Source organism: Muscardinus avellanarius, assembly GCF_963383645.1.
Source record: "Muscardinus avellanarius genome assembly, chromosome: 19".
In the NCBI taxonomy this organism is placed as follows: domain Eukaryota; kingdom Metazoa; phylum Chordata; class Mammalia; order Rodentia; family Gliridae; genus Muscardinus; species Muscardinus avellanarius.
The window spans coordinates 40,332,536-40,353,732 of NC_137805.1; the positions used below are offsets into that span (position 1 = coordinate 40,332,536).

General features: G+C 49.6%; 1 protein-coding gene across 2 annotated transcripts in view; it reads right to left on the bottom strand.

The window, feature by feature from the left end:
• Window positions 1-6,870: 6,870 nt before the first annotated feature.
• PPP1R16B (protein phosphatase 1 regulatory subunit 16B) overlaps window positions 6,871-21,197 on the bottom strand; it is a gene marked incomplete at both ends in the record, with an annotated part of 76,750 nt that continues 62,423 nt past the window's right edge. Inside the window, 8 exons of one of the 2 annotated variants that reach the window (XM_080716268.1) lie at window positions 6,871-7,380; window positions 8,584-8,752; window positions 8,843-8,972; window positions 9,614-9,689; window positions 10,676-10,801; window positions 13,962-14,086; window positions 16,646-16,749; window positions 20,352-20,497. In XM_080716268.1, the coding sequence (XP_080572394.1) occupies window positions 6,871-7,380; window positions 8,584-8,752; window positions 8,843-8,972; window positions 9,614-9,689; window positions 10,676-10,801; window positions 13,962-14,086; window positions 16,646-16,749; window positions 20,352-20,497 (1,386 nt within the window). The remainder of the gene's footprint in view (window positions 7,381-8,583; window positions 8,753-8,842; window positions 8,973-9,613; window positions 9,690-10,675; window positions 10,802-13,961; window positions 14,087-16,645; window positions 16,750-20,351; window positions 20,498-21,197) is intronic. The other variant, XM_080716269.1, reaches the window with a different exon arrangement.

The following is a 21,197-nucleotide window of genomic DNA, read 5'->3' on the forward strand; positions in this document are numbered from 1 at the left end:
CCTGGAAGGACACGCTGGGACTCGCACCTGGGCACACCGAGGGCTCTGTTCTTGAGTTTTTAGAGCTTGGGTGTGGCCAACTACATAGCTTTTATCCCCAGCAGCTAATCATTGGTTCATTCAAAAAAATATTTGCCCCATTATGATAGCCGCTCCTTCGATTATACCCTTCTCTTTCTCGCCTGTCACCTTTATACTTCATTGCTTAGCAAAACCCTGTTTCAACTCCTCTTCCCACCTGCATCAGGGGAAGCCATACAAGAGCTGGAGGGGGAAGAAACGCAGCCGTGCTTCTGGACCGGCTGTGCTCCAAATTCATGATCTCAAGTGTCCGTAAGATTGCCTGTTAGCCTACATTTTCCTCTTTACGTTACCTTTTCCTCTCTCTTTCTTACTCTCGAAGAGCTTGCTTCCTTTCTCGCTGAGAAAATAGTAGTCAGAACAGGACTTAAGAGCCGAGCGTGGTGGCGCACGCTTGTAATCCCAGCATTTGGGAGGCTGAGACAGGAGGATCGCGCAGGTTCAAAGCCAGCCTCAGCTACTTAGTGAGGTCCCTTGCAACTCAGTGAGACCCTGTTTCAAAATAAAGAATAATAAATGGGGCTGGGGGTGTCGCTCGGAGGTAAAATGCCCTGGGTTCCATCCCCAGTACCTCCAAAAAAAAAAAAAAAAGGATTTCAGTTGTGCAGACCATGCTCACCTCCCCATCTGCACCTCTGCCCAGAAGCCTTCTGTCTGTTTAGATGAACTGCATCTGTGCCCATCAGACTTTTCTGCCCCAGCACTAGTTCCAGCCCCTCTGCTGCTAGACCCTAGCTCTCCAGCAATTCTCTCCAATCTCCTGGATCATCAGCTTCCTTTATATAGTCCCTCCTAAGAGCACATAAGCAGGCTGAAATATCGTTCATCTTGAAACAGCCCTCTCTTGGCCCTGCATGTTCTGGAGCCACCCTCCTCATTTCTCTATCCACATTTGCAGCCTAGGACCTGCGCTGAGCAGTGTATACATGTTGCCTCCAGTTTCCCTCCAGTTCTCTCTTGAACTTTTTTTTTTTTTTTTGGTGGTACTGGGGGTGGAACCCAGAGGCTTTCTACCTGCAGGCTATACTCCCAGACCCATTTTTATATTTTATTTGGAAACAGGGTCTCACTAAGTTGCTGAGAGCCTCACTAAGTAGCTGAGGCTGGCTTCGAACCTGTGCCATCCTCCTGTCTCAGCCTCCCATGCGCGGGGATTACAGGTGTGCACCACCACGCCCGGCTTGCTTCTCTTGAACTATTTAATAGGCTGAACACACACACACACACACACACACACACACACACACACACACACTCACAGCTCTATCAAAACCCCTGATCAGAGTCACTACAAGCTCCACCGTGCTCAAGCCAAGAGTCGATGTGCAGGCTTCATTTTCTTTTATGTAACTGAAAGCGCATATGTGCAACTGTAAAGTGTTTCACAAATATCAACATTTACCGTTATTATTTAGCAGCCAGGAAACTTTTAAAAGCACGAACGGCCACTGCTACTGAAACACCTCTCCTCTTCCCATCACCAGCCTGTTTGTGGAGTTACTCAAGCCCGAGTGTGGAGCCTCCAGCGCGCAGAAGGATACGAGAGCTCACCCTTTCCAACCTCTTTCAGGACATAAACAAACTTCTGCGTGTGACGAGGATGTGGGCCATGTGACGAGGATGTGGGCCATGGTCTGGGGCTGTGCAACCAAAGAGCTTGTTTATGTCTCTAATGCCTGGGGCTAAAAAATAATGAGAATAAGCAGGGCTTTACCTGCTGTATTGTTGTAATAAGGTAAAGTACGTTGTGATATTGTACTTCCCCATCGTAAACTATGGGAAAAGAACTGGAGAGGGAGTGGTGGTGGTAATGGGGAGACAGGACAGGTCAGTGCACTCCAAGAACAGACCAAAGGAGGGGGCACCTTGTTCCATGTAAATATAACATCAAAGTTCTGAAAATGTTTCAAATACATTATATTTATTATAAGACCTCAAGTAATTTCTTTTTTTGTGTGTGTGTGTGTGTGTGTGTGTGGTACTGGGGGTGGAGCCCAGGGTTTTTTCCACCTCCGGGCTATACTCCCAGACCTGTTTTATACTTTATTTGGGAACAGGGTCTCACTAAGTTGCTGAGAGCCTCACTAAGTAGCTGAGGCTGGCTTCAAGCCTGTGCGATCCTCCCGTCTCAGCCTCCCAAGCGCTGGGATTACAAGCGTGCGCCACCACGCCCGGCAACCTCAAGTAATTTCAAAAGGAATACTTGACAAAATGAAATCCATATCACCTATTTGTTTCTTTTTTCTTTTTCTTTTTTGTACTGGGGATTGAACCCAGGGGCATATTTCTGAGCTGCACCCCCAGACCATCTTATTTTTTATTTTGAAACAGTGTCTCAGCAAGTTGCTGAGCGCCTCACTAAATTGCTTATGCTGACCTTGAACCTGCAAACCTTTTGTCTCAGCCTCCCAAGTACTAGAATTACAGGCGTGTGCTTTGTGTCACCACATCCGGCTGGATCTTTTCTTGAATTCATCAGTTTTCACCATCCCCAGGTCTAGAAAGGCATCTACTGCATGCCTTAGCACCCCCAGAGCTCCCTCTGCTTCGGGGCCTTCCTGGGAGAGCTCTCTGTTGGGGATAGGTAGCAAGGGCCTCATGCAACCTCCACTCTCATACGACTTTTTTTTGCAAATTCAAGTTAGCCTAGGCCAAGTAAGCTCCCGGCAATAACCACAGTCACACTAGCAAAATGTTATTAAAAGGAATTTAATAATCTTAATTAAAAACTCTTAACAGGCCTTGGCAGCTGGAAGCAACTGAAGAGGCATGTGCCCCTTTGGGGTGTGGCTGAACCCGGACTTGGACAGGAGGTCCACCACAGCTGCAGGGTGAGGCGCTACCTGGAAGTTACTTCAATACAATATCAAAGATCCATGAGGATTTTTCTTTTAAAAAAGTTTTAAATATATTAGACTCTCTTGATTGCCATTTTTACACAAAGCTGCTGATACAGTATACAGAGTTTTAACTTTTTTCACATAAAATACATTTTTTTTTTCTTAAGTGTTCTCTGTACATCAGTGGCTTCTGGTCTGGTGAATTATTGCGGGGTTCTGCAGACTTCCTGGGTGTGCAGAGCCGGGCCCCGCACAGCGGCACTTGCAATGCCCATGGGAAGTAGGCCCTCCCCTGTGAAGGAAACGGCTATAGCTTCTGGCAAAGAAAATTACTTCTGCGAAGTTGTCCACTAACCATGTGACCCTCTGCTCTTGTGTTGCCTGGGGGAGGGGAGGCTTTCCCAGGCTGCAACAGCAGTAGTTATGTGTAATCCTCTGGGCATTTTGTAAGGAGTGCCCTTCTGGAAGGTACCCCAGCATCCTGCTCTGGGAGAGCAGGTGGGAGAGAGAGAGCTCAGGATCAAACTATCTGATGACAAGAACCAAAGGTGTCTTGTGTTAATACAAAGCTAGCAAACGGTGGCGGGCCAGGACAAAGGCCTCACACTTGTTAACTTTTCTAAGCCTCTAGAAATTGGTCAAACAGCACAAAGCAATTTTATTAATGCTGCATATTTGATGGAGAATTATATCCTGAAGTCTTCAGTAAACTGGAGACTAGGGTTCATTCAGATTCCCTGAGCTACTGGCCCAAAACTCACAAACCTGGTGATAACCACCAATTTCCAGTTGTTTGGGGCATGAGGTGGGAGCAAAGGCCAGAGCTTACGGTGAGCCACGTGGCACCTGCTTTGAAAGTGGCCTCCTTCAATCTGCCAGAAGTTGCCACCAGAGCTGGGCATGGCAGGAGATGGACATCTGGTCAACTTTACCAGGTTTTTCCCAGCTCCAAGATCCACACCTGCTAAGGAGAGAGGCTGATCCATGGGAAAGGCTTGATGTTAAAAGCAGAAGCTGCTTTCCTACCCAGCACCCACTTGTGGAGTGGGGGGTGGGGGAGCTGTGTAATAGATGAGCCAGACACAAGCTGACCTTAAGGACCAGAGATGCATTTGGAAGCAAACTGCAGATTCCTTATTCTTTTGGACAATGACCTCAGACTGCTATTATACAGTTCCCCGGGGATGCTGGCCCAAAGGCAGCTACCCTGAAAGATTCCAGATGGACCTGGGATGGTGTCTGCCTGGGACCAAGATCTGGCATCTGCATTTAGTAGCAAATGCTAGCCAAGGGTGGCCATGAAGCTATTTCCCAGCTAAAGGGGCTCTACTCTAAGGCTTCTAGGAGCTGAAAAGCACAGGGGCCCTGGATGGGGATGCAGTCCCTCTGCTCAGGTGGTCCAAGTGGGGTTTCTGGTACCTCTGGTCCCCAAGGGATAGAAACCAGAAAAAGCAGTTCTCACACCCTCTTGTTCCTCCTTTACCCGAAGACTTTGGCTGAGTGCCTCAGTAAGTTTCACGAGGGGATGACGGATGACCCCAGCACTTTCCTTCCAGGTTGCTTCCCAACTTGTCCTCTAGAGAGCACTGGCCAGGGACTTGAAGCCCTAACAGGGAACGTTGATCCTTTGAAGGAAAACAAGAGTGAAGCCCAGGAGTCCCCTCTGCCTGTGGCGGGCTCCTGGGGGGAATCAACAGGGATTCCCAGTCTTCCATGCAGAGAGGAATGTCTCAGGAGAAGGAAGAGAGGAAGGCGCAGGGAAGGAGAGAATGGCTTGGAGGGCTCAGAGTGGACGGTAACACCCACAGTCTCTAGCCCCTGTGCAAGAAGATCAGGACACCTGCGCAGAGGCTTCCTGAGAAGTGTGGCCGTCCTTGCCACACTGCCCGCCTCGCAGGCGAAGTCAGCCAAAGGAGCATTTCAGTAGTAGAGCTGAATACTGTCTTAAAGCCAAAGCTATGTGTGTGCTGGACCCTGCCCTGCTTCAGCCATAGGTGGAGATGACGGGGAGATCATCTACTCCTAGACTCCAGGGACGTGAGAGGCGCCATGTACACCCATCTTCAATGTCTCCTGAGCTGCTTCTCCACCCTAGACTGCATCTGTCCTGGAGTCCGAGTTGGGTGGTCTGGTGCTGGGAGCCACCAGGGTGTTCTCCAGCCCAGCTGCCCTGCTCCTAGAAAAGCGTCAGCCAGACCCCTTGAGATCCCACTTTCTCTCTGGGTTGTACGGGCCATAGATGGGACTGAAACGGACAAATAGCAGACACCCTGACTTGAGCTACGGCCCAGGGTGTGATCCTCCAGCCCCAGTGCCACTCAGGGAGAATTTCTCACAGGCTCAGAAAGAAGTGGGTTAGCGGGAACCCGGATCTGTTCCCTGCATCAGAATCTGAACCGAAAGGGCTCCTTGGGAGCTCTGAGGAGGTAGTTTTTGGGCAAATAAAAGGCGCACAGAGCAGGAAACAGGCCTGCAGGCTGTCAGTTACACCAAAAGGTCTTAGCTGAGCCTGTGAAAAGCGCCCAATCCACAGGCAACAATCTCTAAGGGATGTGTGGGAGAATGCAGTGGTGAGCGGTGGGAGGCCTCCTTCTCCAGCACCAGGAAGACGGGGGACTGAAATCGTAGGGCCAGGGAGAAGCCCAACTGCAGCCCTACCACCACTCTCCTGAAAGCAGCACTGGCTGTTGGCCATGGGCACCTTGGAATTGCAGGCTTGGGGTATCGCCGCCCCAGCGGGACCAGGTTGGAGCCCTGGGCAAGGCAAGAACTCACAAGGGCCACTGGCAAGCTGGTCTCACTGAGCATTCCAGAAAAGGCAAAGCTGGGTCCCGGGTCCTGAGCATCCGCTCCGAACACCCAACTGATGTGTACAGTGGCGGGGGCCTCGGTTGCTCACTCTGATGCCTCAGACTGAGGAGGGCTGGCTGAGATGCGCCGGACAGAAACGGCCTGAATGTTACAAAGACCAGCCAGTGCTCTGGGCTCTGTCATTGCTAACCAGAGGTGTGCTCAGAAGTAACTCACCCTGCTCCCCGCAAAAGGCTCCCAGAAAAAGCTCCTCACTTAGCGTAGTTTTTCCAATACCAACCAGTAAAAACCCAATTGCAACATCATCATGGGAGAAGGTGAATTCAGTTACCTCCCACCTGGCGTTTTAGAGCCTAAAAACAGGTTTTTAATCAGATGAAGTTTTGGAAACACTGATTTTGCTGCACCTCCTCCCCCCAAACCTCAACTTCTATCCAAGAGAAAAACATGATGTGGTTTCTTCCGGGAGTGGGATGGCCCGGTTTTCCATCCCGGCCCCTGGGTGGTCATGTGGCTCCTGCATCCTGACGTGGCCGGAGGCAGCTCTCAGCAAGGCTGCGGGAGCGGGTCTGTGCTTATCACACCTACTGCAAGTCGGTTCCTGGCTCCCCTGAACACAGCCTGACCATAGGGCTCAGCTTGGCAGGCCCCTCCCCCATTTAAGCCACATTGGCAGTGGTGCCAAGACTGTCTTCAACTCTGCCCTTCAGGGTACAGCCCACAAATTCTCGGCCTCACCTGCTTCCCATGAGCCCAGGTGTATGTATCGTCCTACACATATGGGTTGACGTGTGTGTGTGTGTGTGTGTGTGTGTGTGTGTGTGTGTGTGTGTGTGCTGATCCCAAGAAGCCTTTACTGAGAACAGAACTGGGATGCCAAGCCTCCCCTCCCCAGGTCTGACAGCAGGGCGAGTCAGGGCACTACGTTTCAGATGGCAGACAGTGCGGTGGGAAGCAGGACTGTGGGAAGCGGGGGTGCTGTGGGCAGCCAGGGGAGGGGTGGGGTTGGCGTTCCTCTGGAAAGCAGAGCCCCCCTCTCCCCAGCTGCCCTCCAATGCCCTCCCAGCCAGGGCTATTGGGCTGGCCTAGATTCCAGGGACCCCTCCCCGAGGCATCTCGCTCCTCCAGCACACAGAGACTAGGAGATGCGGCAGCAGCCGTGGACCTTCTCCTCCATCTCCTCCATGGGGGCCTTGAACTTGAGGAGCGGGGGGTCTCCGCTGGTGACCGTGTAATACACCGAGGTCCCATTGCTGCTGTATGGGGAAGTTCTGCCTCCGATCAGGGGGGCCTTGCCTTCGCTGCTGCTCTCCCCCGTCCTGGCCATGCTGCTGCCCAGGTGAGTGCTCAGGAACGGGTGGCTGAGCAGCTTGGCCGCAGCCCGCTGCCGCTTCAGCTCCAGAAGCGTCTGGGGGCTCTGCTCCTTGTAGCCGCTCCAGGGCGGGGCGGCGTCCACCACGCCGGGGTTGCCGTAGGCCACAGTGTAGTCAGGCACCTCATGCACCTTCCAGACGTCCCCGTTGGACAGTGCATACGGGTAGGCGCTGACCGGGGCCCGGAGGCCATTCTCGACTGGCCCGTCCAGTTCAGCCCGGGAGATCTTGGTGGGAAATTCTGAGAGCAGCACGGGCTTCTCCAGCCTGGGGTTCTGAGGGTGAGAAGGACGACGTCAGCTGGCCAGAGGAGCTGTACCTAGAACCTCTGCACCTCTGCTGCAGACTTGGGTCGGCCCCCACTCCATTCGTTTTTGCCACCTGGGCCTCTAGGTCTCTTTGGGATGTCAGCAATTTGTATGTTCTGGTCGAGCTGGCCATCCCCACCCTTGCTCCAGGGGCTAGCCCATGACCCCAGGCTTGGCCAATTGACATTTTTGTTTTGTTTTTTGGTTTTTGTTTTTGTGGTACTGAGGATGAAACTCAGGGGCATTCTACCTCCAAGCTACGCCCTCAGTCCTATTTTTATACTTTATTTTGAAACAGGGTCTCGCTGAGTTGCAAAGGGCCTCACTAAGCAGCTGAGGCTGTCTACGAACCGCAATCCTCCTGTCTCAGCCTCCCGAATGCTGGGATTACAAGCGTGCAACACCATGCCTGACTCAATCAACATATTTTACTACTGGGATTGGACCAAGAATGACTTCTTGACTGAAATTGGTTCAATAAAACTTAACCCCAGCCAGGCGTGGCGGCGTACCCTTGTAATCCCAGCACTTGGGAGGCTGAGACAGGAGGATTGTGCAGGTTTGAAGCCATCCTCAGCTACTTAGTGAGGCTCTCAGCAGTGTAGTGAGACCCTGTTTCCAAATAAAATATAAAATAGGTCTGGGAGTGTAGCCTGGAGATAAAAAGTGTCTGTGTTCCAGGACCCCAGTAACATACACACACACACACACACACACACACACACACACACACACTCACACTCCAGGATTTTTGCTAGAACCAAGAAGGAGAAGCATCTGTAGGAACTGCAGGAGGACACAATGCTGAAGGCCTGGGGTGCACTGGGGATATCCTGTTATAGTTTCCAAAATAATAATAATAAAAAGCGTTAGTGCCCTTAGCTTCTGGGGTGCCTGCCCCACGGAGCCTCTCTTCTGGGGAGTCCAGAACCAGTTGTGCTGAAGGACAAGCCGTCACTCCCTCTGTCCTGTGTGCCAAAGCTCCCAGCTCTGACTCCAACATGCCCCCCGGGGGGGTCACCGCCTTAACCTCATGTGCCACCGCCATCTGATGGCACGCAGCTGCTTAAGGGCCAGCTACATCCCTCCTGAGGTTCTCAGAGAGAGGCAAGACCAGGCTGGGCCTGTCTTCCTCCCTCGGCAGCGGCCGCCAGGGCATGCGTCGCTCACCGGGTCCTTATTCTCTTGGTCCGTCCTGGTCTCCCTGACGTCCCCGTTGTAGGTGGAGGTGCGCTGGTCCTCGGCCGCGCTCCGCTGCTGCCACAGTATGGCTTCTCCCTCGTACTCCTTCCTGTACAGGTTGGTCCTGTCCGACAGGCTGGCTCGACGCACCACCTTCCTGAGAGGGCAGAGGGGGTGCTGGAGGCTGAGTCCGGATGCCACAGGCAGGTGCGTGCGAGGGAGCCATGCTGCCCTGCCCCTGACTCACCCGCGGCTGCCTGCGCTGGACGTCCTCCGGCTCAGCGACGACTTGTGTCTCAGCTGCGACTTCATGATCACATCATGCTTGTGCTTGAGCTCCAGCAGCAGGACCTTGAACTCCTCCTCTTCACACAAGTCTGCAGGGCGGGAGGTCAGTGAGGGAGGCCAGGGGCTGTGACCCAAGGCGGGGCTTCCAACCAGGGCTGCCACCCCAACCCACGGAAAGCTCCAAACATCTTCTGGGACACACGGGGAGGGGAGAAAACAAGGCTATTTGTATATCCTGGGCTGTAATTCCATCCTTAGAGGAGTGTGAGGATGGGAAACCCAGGTTCCATGCACAGCCACAACTCCCAAGTTCCCAGCTGGGACTGTGGGACTCACACTCCTCTTTGATGATTCCTGGGAGGGTCATTAAGTCTTGAAACAAGCAGTCACCCAGTCTTTGTGGCTCAAACAAATAGTTATGCAAAGAGGCTGAGAAATACACACACGTTCCTCCATCCATCTATCTTCACCCATCCATCTACCCATTTGTTGACTTGGTCTTCTATTCATAGGTTCATCCCCTGTCCACCCGTCCATTTATCCCTCCATCTATCCATCTACCCACCCATTTATCCATCTGTTCACTAATCTACCATTCATTAATTTATTCATTCAGCCATCGATTATCTACATACCACCCCATCACTCTCCAGCCATGATGACTTATTCCTTCACCCATTAAAAAATTGATGAGTGCCTCTGCGCACACCAGGTGTTGTGCTGGACTTACCTATTGGCATCTCATCCATGGATGTTCTGGCACTGAGACTAGCCCCATGGGACACCAAGAGCTCTGCCATCTGCATCTGAAACACAAGAGGAAGCCCATGTTCCCTTGACCAAGGCTCAGAGAGGTTAGAAGGCAGAAAAAGTGCCCAATAATTTTTACTTGTATTATTTTTCCGATGCAGGGGATCAAACCCAGGGCCTTATAGTATAGTGGCCAAGTGCTCTATGCTGAGCTTTCTAGCCCTAATATAGAGCTTATTTTTTTTTTTAAAAAAAGACAGGTTCTTTGTATGTTGCCCAGGCTGGTCTCAAACTTGCAATCATCCTGCCTCAGCCTCCTGAGTACATGGAGTAACAGGCATGCACCACCATACCTGGCCCCAAAGCCTCTTAAAATGTGACCCCAAGAATGGTGGATCAAAATTGATTTCCAGGGATGACCCTTCACCCTAGATTCATGGGAGGATTCTGAGAGGTACAGGGCCTCAGTCCCCCTCCAGCATGCCATGCCAAAGGACAAAAGAAACAGAGACTGTGACTCTAGAGCTGCCTGGTGTCCAAGGAGAGACTGTATGCTGCTTGAAGCAGAAACACTGGGAATTTTTTAATTTTGCAAATTTGATGATCATCCCATTAAGACACCACTGGACACATGCTTTTGCAAATTCCCCGAGCCTTTCCCTTTTTCTTCTTTCTTTCTTTTTCTTTTTTCTTTTCTTTTCTCTTTTGTGGTACTAGGAATTGAACTCAGGGCCATTCTACCTCTGAGGCACACACCCAACCCTATTTTTTATTCTTTATTTTGAAATAGGGTCTCACTAAGTTGTTGAGGGACTCACTAAGTAGCTGAGGCTGGCCATGAACCTGGATCCACCTGTCTCAGCCTCCCGAATACTGGGATTACAAGAGTGCATCCCCACACCCGCCCCCCCCGAGCCTTTCATATTTCACATACTTGCTGTAGCCAACACTTTCAGTGGGTCTTATGTTCTTTTGAACCAACTGCTGATCCTGTGCTGACCCCTGTGCTGGCCTCCCTCACATCCCTGTGGGTATAAACTACCTGTCCCCAGAAGGCTGCTGCATGCAGAGGCTCCCAGCCATCCCAGTCCTTCACATCCACACGCACTCCGTGGTCCAGGAGGAGCTCAGCTGCCCGCAGGTATCCATTGGCCCCAGCTATGTGCAGCTGGAAGAGAGGAAAGCAGTGAGATTCCCTGGGGAGGTGGCCCCACACGTGGAGGAAGAATATCTTTCCCCCTACCTATGCCCCAGAGTAGCCTTGGGGCCAGCAGCATGGAGAAGATCAAGGTGGAAACATTGGCCAGAAGATTATTAAATCAGAAATATGGATCTAGAAGAGAAGCCAGAGAGGTGAGCTCTTCTGTGGTTCTTCTAATGAATGCTGAGCCCTGGAAAAGGGATTCCAGAGATTCAATATGGTGGCTGTCTATAAAAAAAAATGTCTACATGTGGAGGGGAGGGAGAGAGAAAGGGAGAGACTGAGGATGGAACTCAGGGGGCCTTCTACCTCTGAGCTATACCCCCAGCCCTATTTTTATTTTGTGTTATGAAACAGGGTCTTGCTAAATTACTGAGAGGCATGCTAAGTTGCTGAGGCTGGCTTCAAATCTGAGATCTTCCTGCTTCAGCCTCCCAAGTACTGGGATTATAGGCGTGTGCCACCACACCCCACAAATTTTTTGACACAACTTTCTTTAAGAGGTGAATACAGACGAGATTGAGTGACTGGCTTCTAATTAATAGAACATTGCATTGTGTGATTTCCGAGACTAGAGAAGAAAAGATGTTGCTGCTTCTACTTATGCTCTCCTGGATCAATCATCGAGGAGGAGGCAGCCATCATGGTGTGAACACCCTCAAACAGTCCTAGGGAATACTCCTAAGGGGATGGACGAGAAACTGAGGCCTCCTGCTAACTGCCAGCAGTAACTTGCCAGCCACATGGCAAGCCATCTCCACTCTAATCAAGCCTGCAGACGAGACTGCAGCTCTGCCAGTGTCTCCACTGCATCCTCAGGGGAGACACTGAGCCAGAACCACCCAGCTAAGCGCATCATAGTTCCCTAACCTACAGAAACTGTGACACACTAAATATTTAGCACTGTCTTAGGATGCTGCATTGTTATGTGGCAATAGACAACGGATACACCCAATAACAGAAAGCCCTTTTAGATGCTCCAGCTCCTCCAGCCAGCACGCTCAAGGCCTCCGGTCATGGCCACCGCCCAGCAGACCTCATTTGCCCCATTTCCTCCATCACCCAGAAAACACAGCAAGTGCTTGTCACGTGATGAACACTGAGTGAGTGGTTGGCATCCTCGGAGGGCCCTGTGTGATGACCAGGAGCACCATGAGACGCGGTGAACGAGGGAGATGGAGGTGCGGCAAAGAGAAACGAGCTCCCAGCACAGAGGGAAAGGGGGCCGAGCACTCGAGGAGGCCGGCTGAAGACTGCTCGGAGGAGCCAGAGAACCGCCGGGTTTGAGGTCAGGGTAGCAGCGTGAGTGGGACAGATACAGCATGGCTTCAGAAGTGACCCGTCAGAACACAGCCCTGATGGTCACATGCCCCCTCATCCTGGGAAGCTGGAGACAGGGTTATAGCAAAAGGAAATTTTTTTCCCAGAATAAACCTAGGAGATGACATGGTACAGGGACACATGAAAATTAAAATTAGTATGATTATCTAATTCTTAGATCTGGTGCTTGTTAGTGATGGGGAATGATAACCAGCTGACCAGCCTGATATGACAAACTGTGGGACCTCTGTAGCTGACTGGGAAATAAAGACCCAGACTGGGATAGTGACATTGTAAATAATAATGAGGATCACTTCTAACATCAGCTGTTTACAGACTCAGTGCCCAGCAACGACATGAAGATGTTACGCCGGGCGCGGTGGCGCACGCATGTAATCCCAACATTCGGGAGGCTGAGACCAGAGGATCGAGGTTCAAGGACAGCCTCAGCTACTTAGTGAATACCCTGTTTCAAAATAAAGAATAAAAAATAGAGTTGGGGTGTAGCTCAGAGGTCGAATGCCTGTGGGTTCCATCCCCAGACTCGCAAAAAGAAAAGAAAAAAGAATGTCACTTAACCCTCCCAACAACCCTGTGAAGAAGACACTGTTATCTCCAGTTTCCTGGGAAGACCTGAGACCCAATATGGACCTGGCTCAGGTAGGGGGTCCACCCCGAGGCCAGCAACATTCACTCTCAAGATGTGACTCTAGCCTTGTGTTGGACAAGTAGGTGATCCTGGAGGGGACTCAGCAAATGGAAATGGGCATAAAGTCAAGACCAGAGCTCTGGAGCCAGGTGGGAAAAGCCCAGGTACCCACCTGGGCCACCAGGTCTGCTCTCAGGGACAGTAAGGGGAGCTTGGCACTGCTGAGCCCACCTGCTGAGCTTGAGACGCTGGGGTCCCCAGATGTCTGTGCCTCACATGGAGCCTAAGCCTAGGACAGTGCCCAGCCTTTGGGGGAGGGGGCTTCTACAGCCATGCTTCTGTTTTTAGTTTCGAGGCAGCAAAAGCAGACCCTCTCTAGTACTGTGCTGCAGTGTGCTTGTGGGTCTAGACAGAGAAGCCAGGAAGGTTTCCCCAAATCCTTGATACTTGGGCTGCAAGAAGAGTTTAACCAGGCAGATGTGAGAGCGAAGAAGGTCCTGGTGCTTCATTTTTCCAGAGTCTGGTAATAATTGTGGCAGAGAAGCTGTTCATAACTCTGTGTTGATGGTCAGGTGCTCATAATTGGATGGATGGATGGATGGACGGATGGATAGATGGATGGACCACTAAACAAATGAATGACTGGGGGTGTCTAGACTCTAAATTCGGGGAATCCAGAGAAGAGGCTGTTGTACAAATATCAAGAAGAGCCAATGAGGCAGGATAGCAGGGTGGGAAAGGGGATGCCAACACAGGGGAAAGGAGAGTGCAAAGCAAGATGGCACAGGCGGGTGAGTGGGTGGCACCAGGCCTTGATGGAGGTCATCCCTGGAGGAGGAGGAGGAGGAGTACTCAAGGTAGATGCCTGGAGCCTGGGGTGAAGGAAGATCTTGGAGATAGATCAGGCAGATGGCAGGGTTCTTGACTGCCAGCCCCTGGTGAGAGTAGGGATGTTCTCAAGGAGGCTGAGCCTGTTCTCCTAACCTTCCATATTCCAGGGGCAACCCTGGCCCCAAATGGATCTTGAAGAGTTCCAAGACCACACACAGGTCCCAAATATACAGGCTTGGCCTCCATCAAGGGCTGGCCCACTTCAAGCCTTGGTGGTCTTGGTTCTGGTATCTGCCCCAGCCCAAGCAGCCTGGTCCATCTCCTCACCAACGTGGCTCCCTGGCCATCTATCCAGTCAAGGTCCTGGCCCGCTGCAATCATGCAATGGATGTCTGCAATCATCTTCTGCTCAGGAGCTGCACGCATCTCATTGATCTTCTCTTGGGTGATGCCTGCAGTGGGAAAGAGAGGATTTATTTGGCACCCTCATGCCTAGGCCCCAAGAGGGGAAGAAAGGCAAATGGGGGAGGCTCTGCTCTCAGGGTCTTCCAGTTAAGGGGACCACTCAGACATGCTCAAAGATCACTCCCCCAGGCCTGGTGAGCAGTATCACCATACACTGACCTGGAGAGCAAGGGCCATTTCTGCCTGGCACTCAGTGGGCACTGTATTAACAGTGTTCACCTTTATGCATGTGGCGGCTTCTTGCTTGGAAGTCCCACCCATCCACCTACCACCTGCAGCTGCTCAAATTGCTGGCTCTGTCTTTTTTTTTTTTTTTTTTTTTTTTGGTACTGGGGATTGAACCCAGAAGCATTCTACCTTGAAGCTATACTCCTAGCCCGATTTTATGTCTTATTTGGAAACAGGATCTCACTAGGTTGCTGAGAGCCTTGCTAAGTTGCCAAGGCTGGCTTTGAACCTGCGATCTTCCTATCTCAGTCTCCCAAGGACTGGGATTACAAGCATGGTGCTCCACCATGCCTGGCTCATCTCATTTTTAGGTCCCAGCCTGCATTGTCTCCCCAAACTGTCATGCAATGGCCTCCCTAGCTGACCACAGTCTTTATTAGTCTCCTCTGTCTGGTCCACAAGACCAGGCACAATATTTAATATATTTTTGTTGCAGAAATGACTGAATTAATGAATACAGTACTTTCTTTCTGCGTGTGTGTATGTGCGTGCGTGTGTGCGTGCGTGCGTGTGTGTGTGTGTGTGTGTGTGTGTGTGATATTAGAGATTGAACCCAAGGACATTCTACCTCTGAACTATACTCCCAGCCCTATTTTATTTTATTTTTGAAACAGGGTCTCATTAAGTTGTGGAGGGCCTTACTAAGTTGTTGAGGCTGACCAGAATCCTATGATCCTCCTGTCTCAGCCTCCCACTTCCCAAGTAGGGATTGCAGGCATGTACCATCACACCGGGCTTGAATAAATTACTTTCAAATGGAGAGTTAAGCAAATTGAAGTGGAGAGGACATCTTATAGCCCAAATCTCTGACTGAAAAGTATAGGTATTAAAGAGGGTGACATGCTCTATTAAAAAAAAAAACTCATTAGATCAAGTTCCCTTGGAGAGAATTCAGGAAAGTCTATAAACTTTTTTTTTTTTTGGTGGTACTGGAGATGGAACTCTTCTACCTCCAGGCTATACTCCCAGACCTATTTTATAATTTTTTTTATTTGGAAACAGGGTCTCTTAAACCAGCATGGCTGGCTTCAAACCTGCACGATCCTCCTGTCTCCGCCTCCCAAGCGCAGGGATTACAAGCGTGCGCCAACACGCCCGGCAGAAGTCTATAAACCTTTCTAAAGGAAGAAAAAAGTACATGTCAACTTTGACTAACCTTTAAATTAAATTTAGTATGCCAGGCATGGTGGCACACGCTTGTAATCCCAGCATTTGGGAGGCTGAGACAGGAGGATCGCAGGTTTGTGGCCAGCCTCAGCTACTTATGAGGCCCTCTGCAACATAGTGAGACTGTTTCAAAATAAAGAATAAAAAATAGGGCTGGGGGTATACCTCAGAGGTAGAATGCCCCTGGGTTCAATCCCCAGTACTGCAAAAAATAAAAATAAAAAATAAAAATTAGTATTCCCTGCCATACCCAGAGTAGTATTAGCCGTGCTTGTGAGTTTATCACCAACAGAAACTGGATATTTTCATATTCTGTTCTCTTATTGTTTAATGAACAAGGTTCCTAACTAATGCATTTTAAAATGTTTTGATAGTTACATGTGCATATAATTTGGCTTCCTTTACAATCCTATGATTCCATATCTATGTTGAGAAACATTTTTCTGAGAAGGGGTTCATAGATTCATCAGATGGGCACAAGAAATGATTAAGAACCCCTGCAGAAGATAAATAGGAAATACTTAGGTGCCAGGGAACCAAATTGGCGGTGACTGCAGCGATCTGGGGAGAAGCACAGGCCTGGGCTGAAGGGCTGGACTTGAGGTCTTTCATGAGGAGGCGCTTCAGAGGCATGCAAGGGCGGGGCTGGGGGAGAGGGTGTGTTGGGGCAGCAGGTCACACTTGCTTCCTCTCTGAACCTCATTTGTGAGCTGAGAGCAGCCCACACCTTGTTTATCTGGGCCTCTGGCAACCAGCTTGGTGCCTGGCACAGAGCGGCACCCACAAATGTTCTTAACTTTGTATTATTTTCCCAAATGGGGCTACATCTTTATGGCACATGTTTATTGAGTTGGATTGTCACAGCTGACGAAGAGGAGACGAGGCCAGCTGAGGCCACCCGTGTGCGTGGGTGACGGGGACGAGAACAATGCCTCCCTGCCGCACAGCATGTTTTCCAGGGTCCTCTGGTACTTTTTTCTTGTTAATCACACAGATAACGGTAATAATGATGACTATGGCTTTTACAGAGGGCGGAGCATAAGGCAGGCAGCGCGGAGCTGGCTGATGTGTCCACTTGCGTTAAATTAACTGAAGCAGTGCTCCTGCGATACCACCCTGTGCCCGCTTTACCACGCGCTGCCCTCCCTTACCCTGGTAGGCCATGCAGGTCTCAATGACATCCAGGGTGGGCTCATCCTCGCAGAGGTCATAGGGCATGTTCCCATCAGAGTTGACAGCAAGCAAGTCAGCCCCACTGCAGAGAAAGGGTCAGGGTGAGGGCCAGGTAGGTGCAGCCAGGGGTGTTCTTGCTGCCTCTGCCTCTGGCCTCACCCACAACCACAAAGCACACCTGGCCTTCACGACCCCACCATGGTGTGCCCCATCAAAGCGATGCTTTTTTTTACCCGTTGCACAGCCCAGGAGCATGGTAGCTTCAGCATCCTGGGCCCCAGGTAGGAAGGAATGAAAGTCCCAGAAGAACTAGCCCCAAATGCCTCCCTCTGCTTTCTGCTCTGTTGAAGCAGCAGGTGGGCACTTAGGGATAGATGTCAAAGCCCTCCTCGATGACAATAATAAAAGTACTATAAACAGCAGTGGGACTGCTCACCAGGCGCCCACTTGGAGCTGAGCCTGCTTAAGCCCTTTACATGTATCACCTTATGTCATCCTCACAAGAGCCCCTGGGCCGGTACTATCGGCCTCATCTCACGCAGTGCTGAACGACAGACTCAGGCCTCTCACATGGCAGCTCTTTGCACACAATAAACTAGAAATCGAAGAAAACTGCTCCAACATAATAGAAGCCATATATGAGAAATCCACAGCAAACATCATACTCAGTAGTGAAAGCCTGAAAGCTTTTCCTCTAAGAACAGAAACAAGGCAAAGAGGTCTGACTTGTCACTTCTAATCAACACAGGACTAGAGATTTGAGCCAGAGCCTTAGCAGGGAAAAGAAACAAAAGTCATTGAAATTGGAAAGGAAGGCAAAAAATTATCTTTGTTCGCATATGATATACGCAGAAAAAGCCTATAGATTCCACACACAAAAAAAATATTAGAGTAGTTAAAATCAGCAAACTGGCAAGATAAAAAGTCAACACACACACACACACACACACACTTGCATTTATGTGCATTAACAATGAAAAAACAAAAGAAAATTAAAAATTCCATTTACAATAGCATCATAAATACTAAAATACTTCGGAATTAATTTAACCAAGGAGATTAAAATCATGTACAATGAAAACTGCAAAACATTTGTGAAAGAATTTTTTAAAAAACAGAATAAGAGGAAGGCCTTCCCATATTCATGGATTGGAAGATTTAACACAGTTAAGATGTCAATACTACACAAACCAATGTACAGATTTAATGCAATCCCTATCAAAATCTCAGTGATGTTGTTTTACAGAATAGAAAATCTATTCTAAAATTCATATGAAATCTCGAGGGACCACAAATAGCAAAAGAACAAAACTAGAGGATTCACACTTCCTGATTTCAAAACTTACAAAGCTACAGTAATCAAAACAGTGTGGTATTAGCATAAGGACGGACATATAGAGCAACAGAAACTGGGCGTGGTGGCGCACGCTTGAAATCCCAGCATTCGGGAGGCTGAGACCTGGAGGATCGCGGTTCGCGGACAGCCTCAGCTACTTAGTGAGGCCCTTTGCAACTCAGTGAGACCCGGTTTCAAAATAAGAATAAAAAATAGTGCAGGGGGTGTAGCTTGGAGGTCGAATGCCCCTGGGTTCCATCTCCAGACCCGCAAAAATAAAAAAATAAATAAATAAAAAAAATAGACCAACAGAACAGAATCCAGAAGTTGAATGGAATATATTAGAATCCAGAAGTAAAATATTTGCATGTATGTTAAATTCCTTTTATATGGAGTCCAAGACCATTCAATGGATAAAAGGCAATATTTATAATATTGCTAAGCAAGCTAGATATCTACACACAGAGGAATGACGTTAGACCCTTAAAAATTTAACTCACAACAGATTCGTGACCTTAAATGTAAGACCTACAACAACTATATTATGCTTGGAAGAGAACATAGGGCGTAAACTTTATGACATCGATTTGGCAATGATTTCTTGAATATGGCACCAATGTCTAGGCAACAAAGGAAAAAAATAGACAAATTGGACTTCATGAAAATTTTTAGATTCTGTGTACCAAATGACACTATCAAAGGAGTAAGAAGGTAATCTATAGAATGAGAGAAAATATTTGCAAATCTGATATGTATTTATGAATATATCATAAGGGATAAAAATTCAGAATATATAGAGAACTAGAATTAACAACAAAAATAAGCCAAGGACTTGAATAGACAAAAAACGCGTGAAAAGATACTCAAGATTTCCAATTACTAGTGACATACAAATTGAAACCACAATTGAGATATCACTTTACACCCATGAGGATGACAACCAACCGGCAGAACGCAAACAAAAACCAAATGTGGCCGGGCGTGGTGGCGCACGCTTGTAATCCCTACGCTTGGGAGGCGGAGACAGGAGGATGGCGCAGGTTCGGAGCCAGCCTTGCTGGCGTAAGAGACCCTGTTTCCAAATAAAAAGTATAAAATAGGTCTGGGAGTGTAGCCCGGAGGTAGAAGGGCTTCCAGGAACCCCAGTACCACCAAAAAAATAAAATGTGCATGCACACGTGCAGAAAATAACAAGTGTTGTCAAGAATGCTCCAATTCCTTTAACTGGAACTCTCGAGCATTATTGGTTCGAAATGTAACATGGAATGGTCACTGTGGGAAACCGTGAAAGTTCCTCAAAAAAATTAAAAATAGAATTATATGATCCAGAAGTCCATTTCTGAATGATACTCAAAAGAATTTAAGTCAGAGTCTCAGCTGGGTGTGGTGGCACATGCTTATAATGACAGCATTTGAGAGGCTGAGACAGGAGGATCGCGGTTCGTGGACAGCCTCAGCTACTTAGTGAGGCCCTTGGCAACTCAATGAGACCCTGTTTCAAAATAAATTAAAAAAAAAAATAGAGCTGGAGCCGGGTGTGGTGGCGCACGCTTGTAATCCCCGCGCTTGGGAGGCGGAGACAGGAGGATCGCGTAGGTTCGAAGCCAGCTGTGCTGGCTTAAGAGACCCTGTTTCCAAATAAAAATAGAAAAAATAGGTCTGGGAGTGTAGCCCGGAGGTAGAAGGGCTTCCAGGAACCCCAGTACCACCAAAAAAAAAAAAAAAAAAAAAGAAAGAGAGAGAGAGAGAGAGAGAGAGAGAGAGAGAGAGAGAGAGAGAGAGAGAGAGAGAGAGATGTGCTTAGAGTAATTAAATTCATAAAGTCAGAGTGTAAAGCGCGTTGCCAGGGGCTGGGGTGGGAGAATGGGAGGAGCTATTGTTTAATAGGCAAAGAGTTTCAGTTTTGCAAGATGAAGAGTTCTGCATATGGACGGTGATGATAGTTACGTGATGATGTGAATATACTTAATACCACAGAATTGAACATTTAATGGTTAAGATGGTAAATTTTGTGTCATTGGTATTTTCCCATAATAAAACAAATTGGAGGGGAAAAAAAGATGAAGGAGGAGAGAGAGAATGAAGCTAGACAAAGAGCAGAAAAGACTGGGAGGTTCCAAGGGTGAAGGACAGACGGACTCAGGGTGGACAGAGAGAAAAGGAAGCTGGTGGGGGGGGGGAGGGGAACAGAGAAAAAGATGGAGATGGAACGAGGATGTGAAGACAAAGAGAGAGGACGGCACCAACAGAGGAAGGAGAGAGAGAGAGAGAGAGAGAGAGAGAGAGAGAGAGAGGCAGGCGGAAGGATAGAAGGAAGGCAGAGCCCGGGCTGTCCTGGGGGCACGTACTACTGAACGAGGATCTTCACCAGGTTGATGTGGCCACAGGTGGCTGCCGCGTGCAGGGGCGTCCACAGCTCGTTGTCCTTGGCGTTCACGTTCGCACCGTGGGAAAGGAGCAGCTTGACGATCTCCTCAAAGTTGTCGATGCAGCACTGGGAGGGACAGAGGCAGAGTGAGCGCCAGGCAGCAGCCCAGGCCTCGGTGGGGACACAGAGCCCGCAAGAGGCCACACGGGAGGAGGATGGCGGAGCCAGACTGCTAGAGCGTGAACCCAGCTCCGTCACCTCTGCACTCGAAGTCCTGCCCATAACCTTGGGCAAGCCACTTTACTGCTTGGCGCCTCAGTTTCCTTGAGAGTAAAAATAAAGTCAATGTATAAGGGAAAAAAAAAACTATCAGCTACAAAAGTGTCTTGCAAGTGTTGGTGGAATGGGACACGATTTGAACCAGGATTTAAAATCCCAGCAGGCTGTCCCCAAACAACAGGCTCTGGGAAACCTCAGCTTAGATCATCAATTCAAGCCGGTTGAAACAGGGGCATGTGTGGGGCAGCATCCCCCTGCCGGCAGTGGCCTTCAAGGCGTGGCCCCTAGATCAGGGTTTGAAGCCTCCACATAAGCAAGCCTCCCCCAACAATCCAGCCCCCTGTGCAGGTTCTAGGGGTCCTGATGTCACCCCTGCAAGAAGGCAGCATGGCTCTGTCCCCAGCAGGAGCAGGAACCACGGGTGGGAGTCCCAGTGAGGGGAAGGGTCAGGAGCCTGCAGCTCCCCGAGAAAACGCAGGGCTCCAGGAGCCCCCATACTCCAGAGGGAAAGACTCCCATGGGGACAGAGGGACCTCAAGGAGGGCCA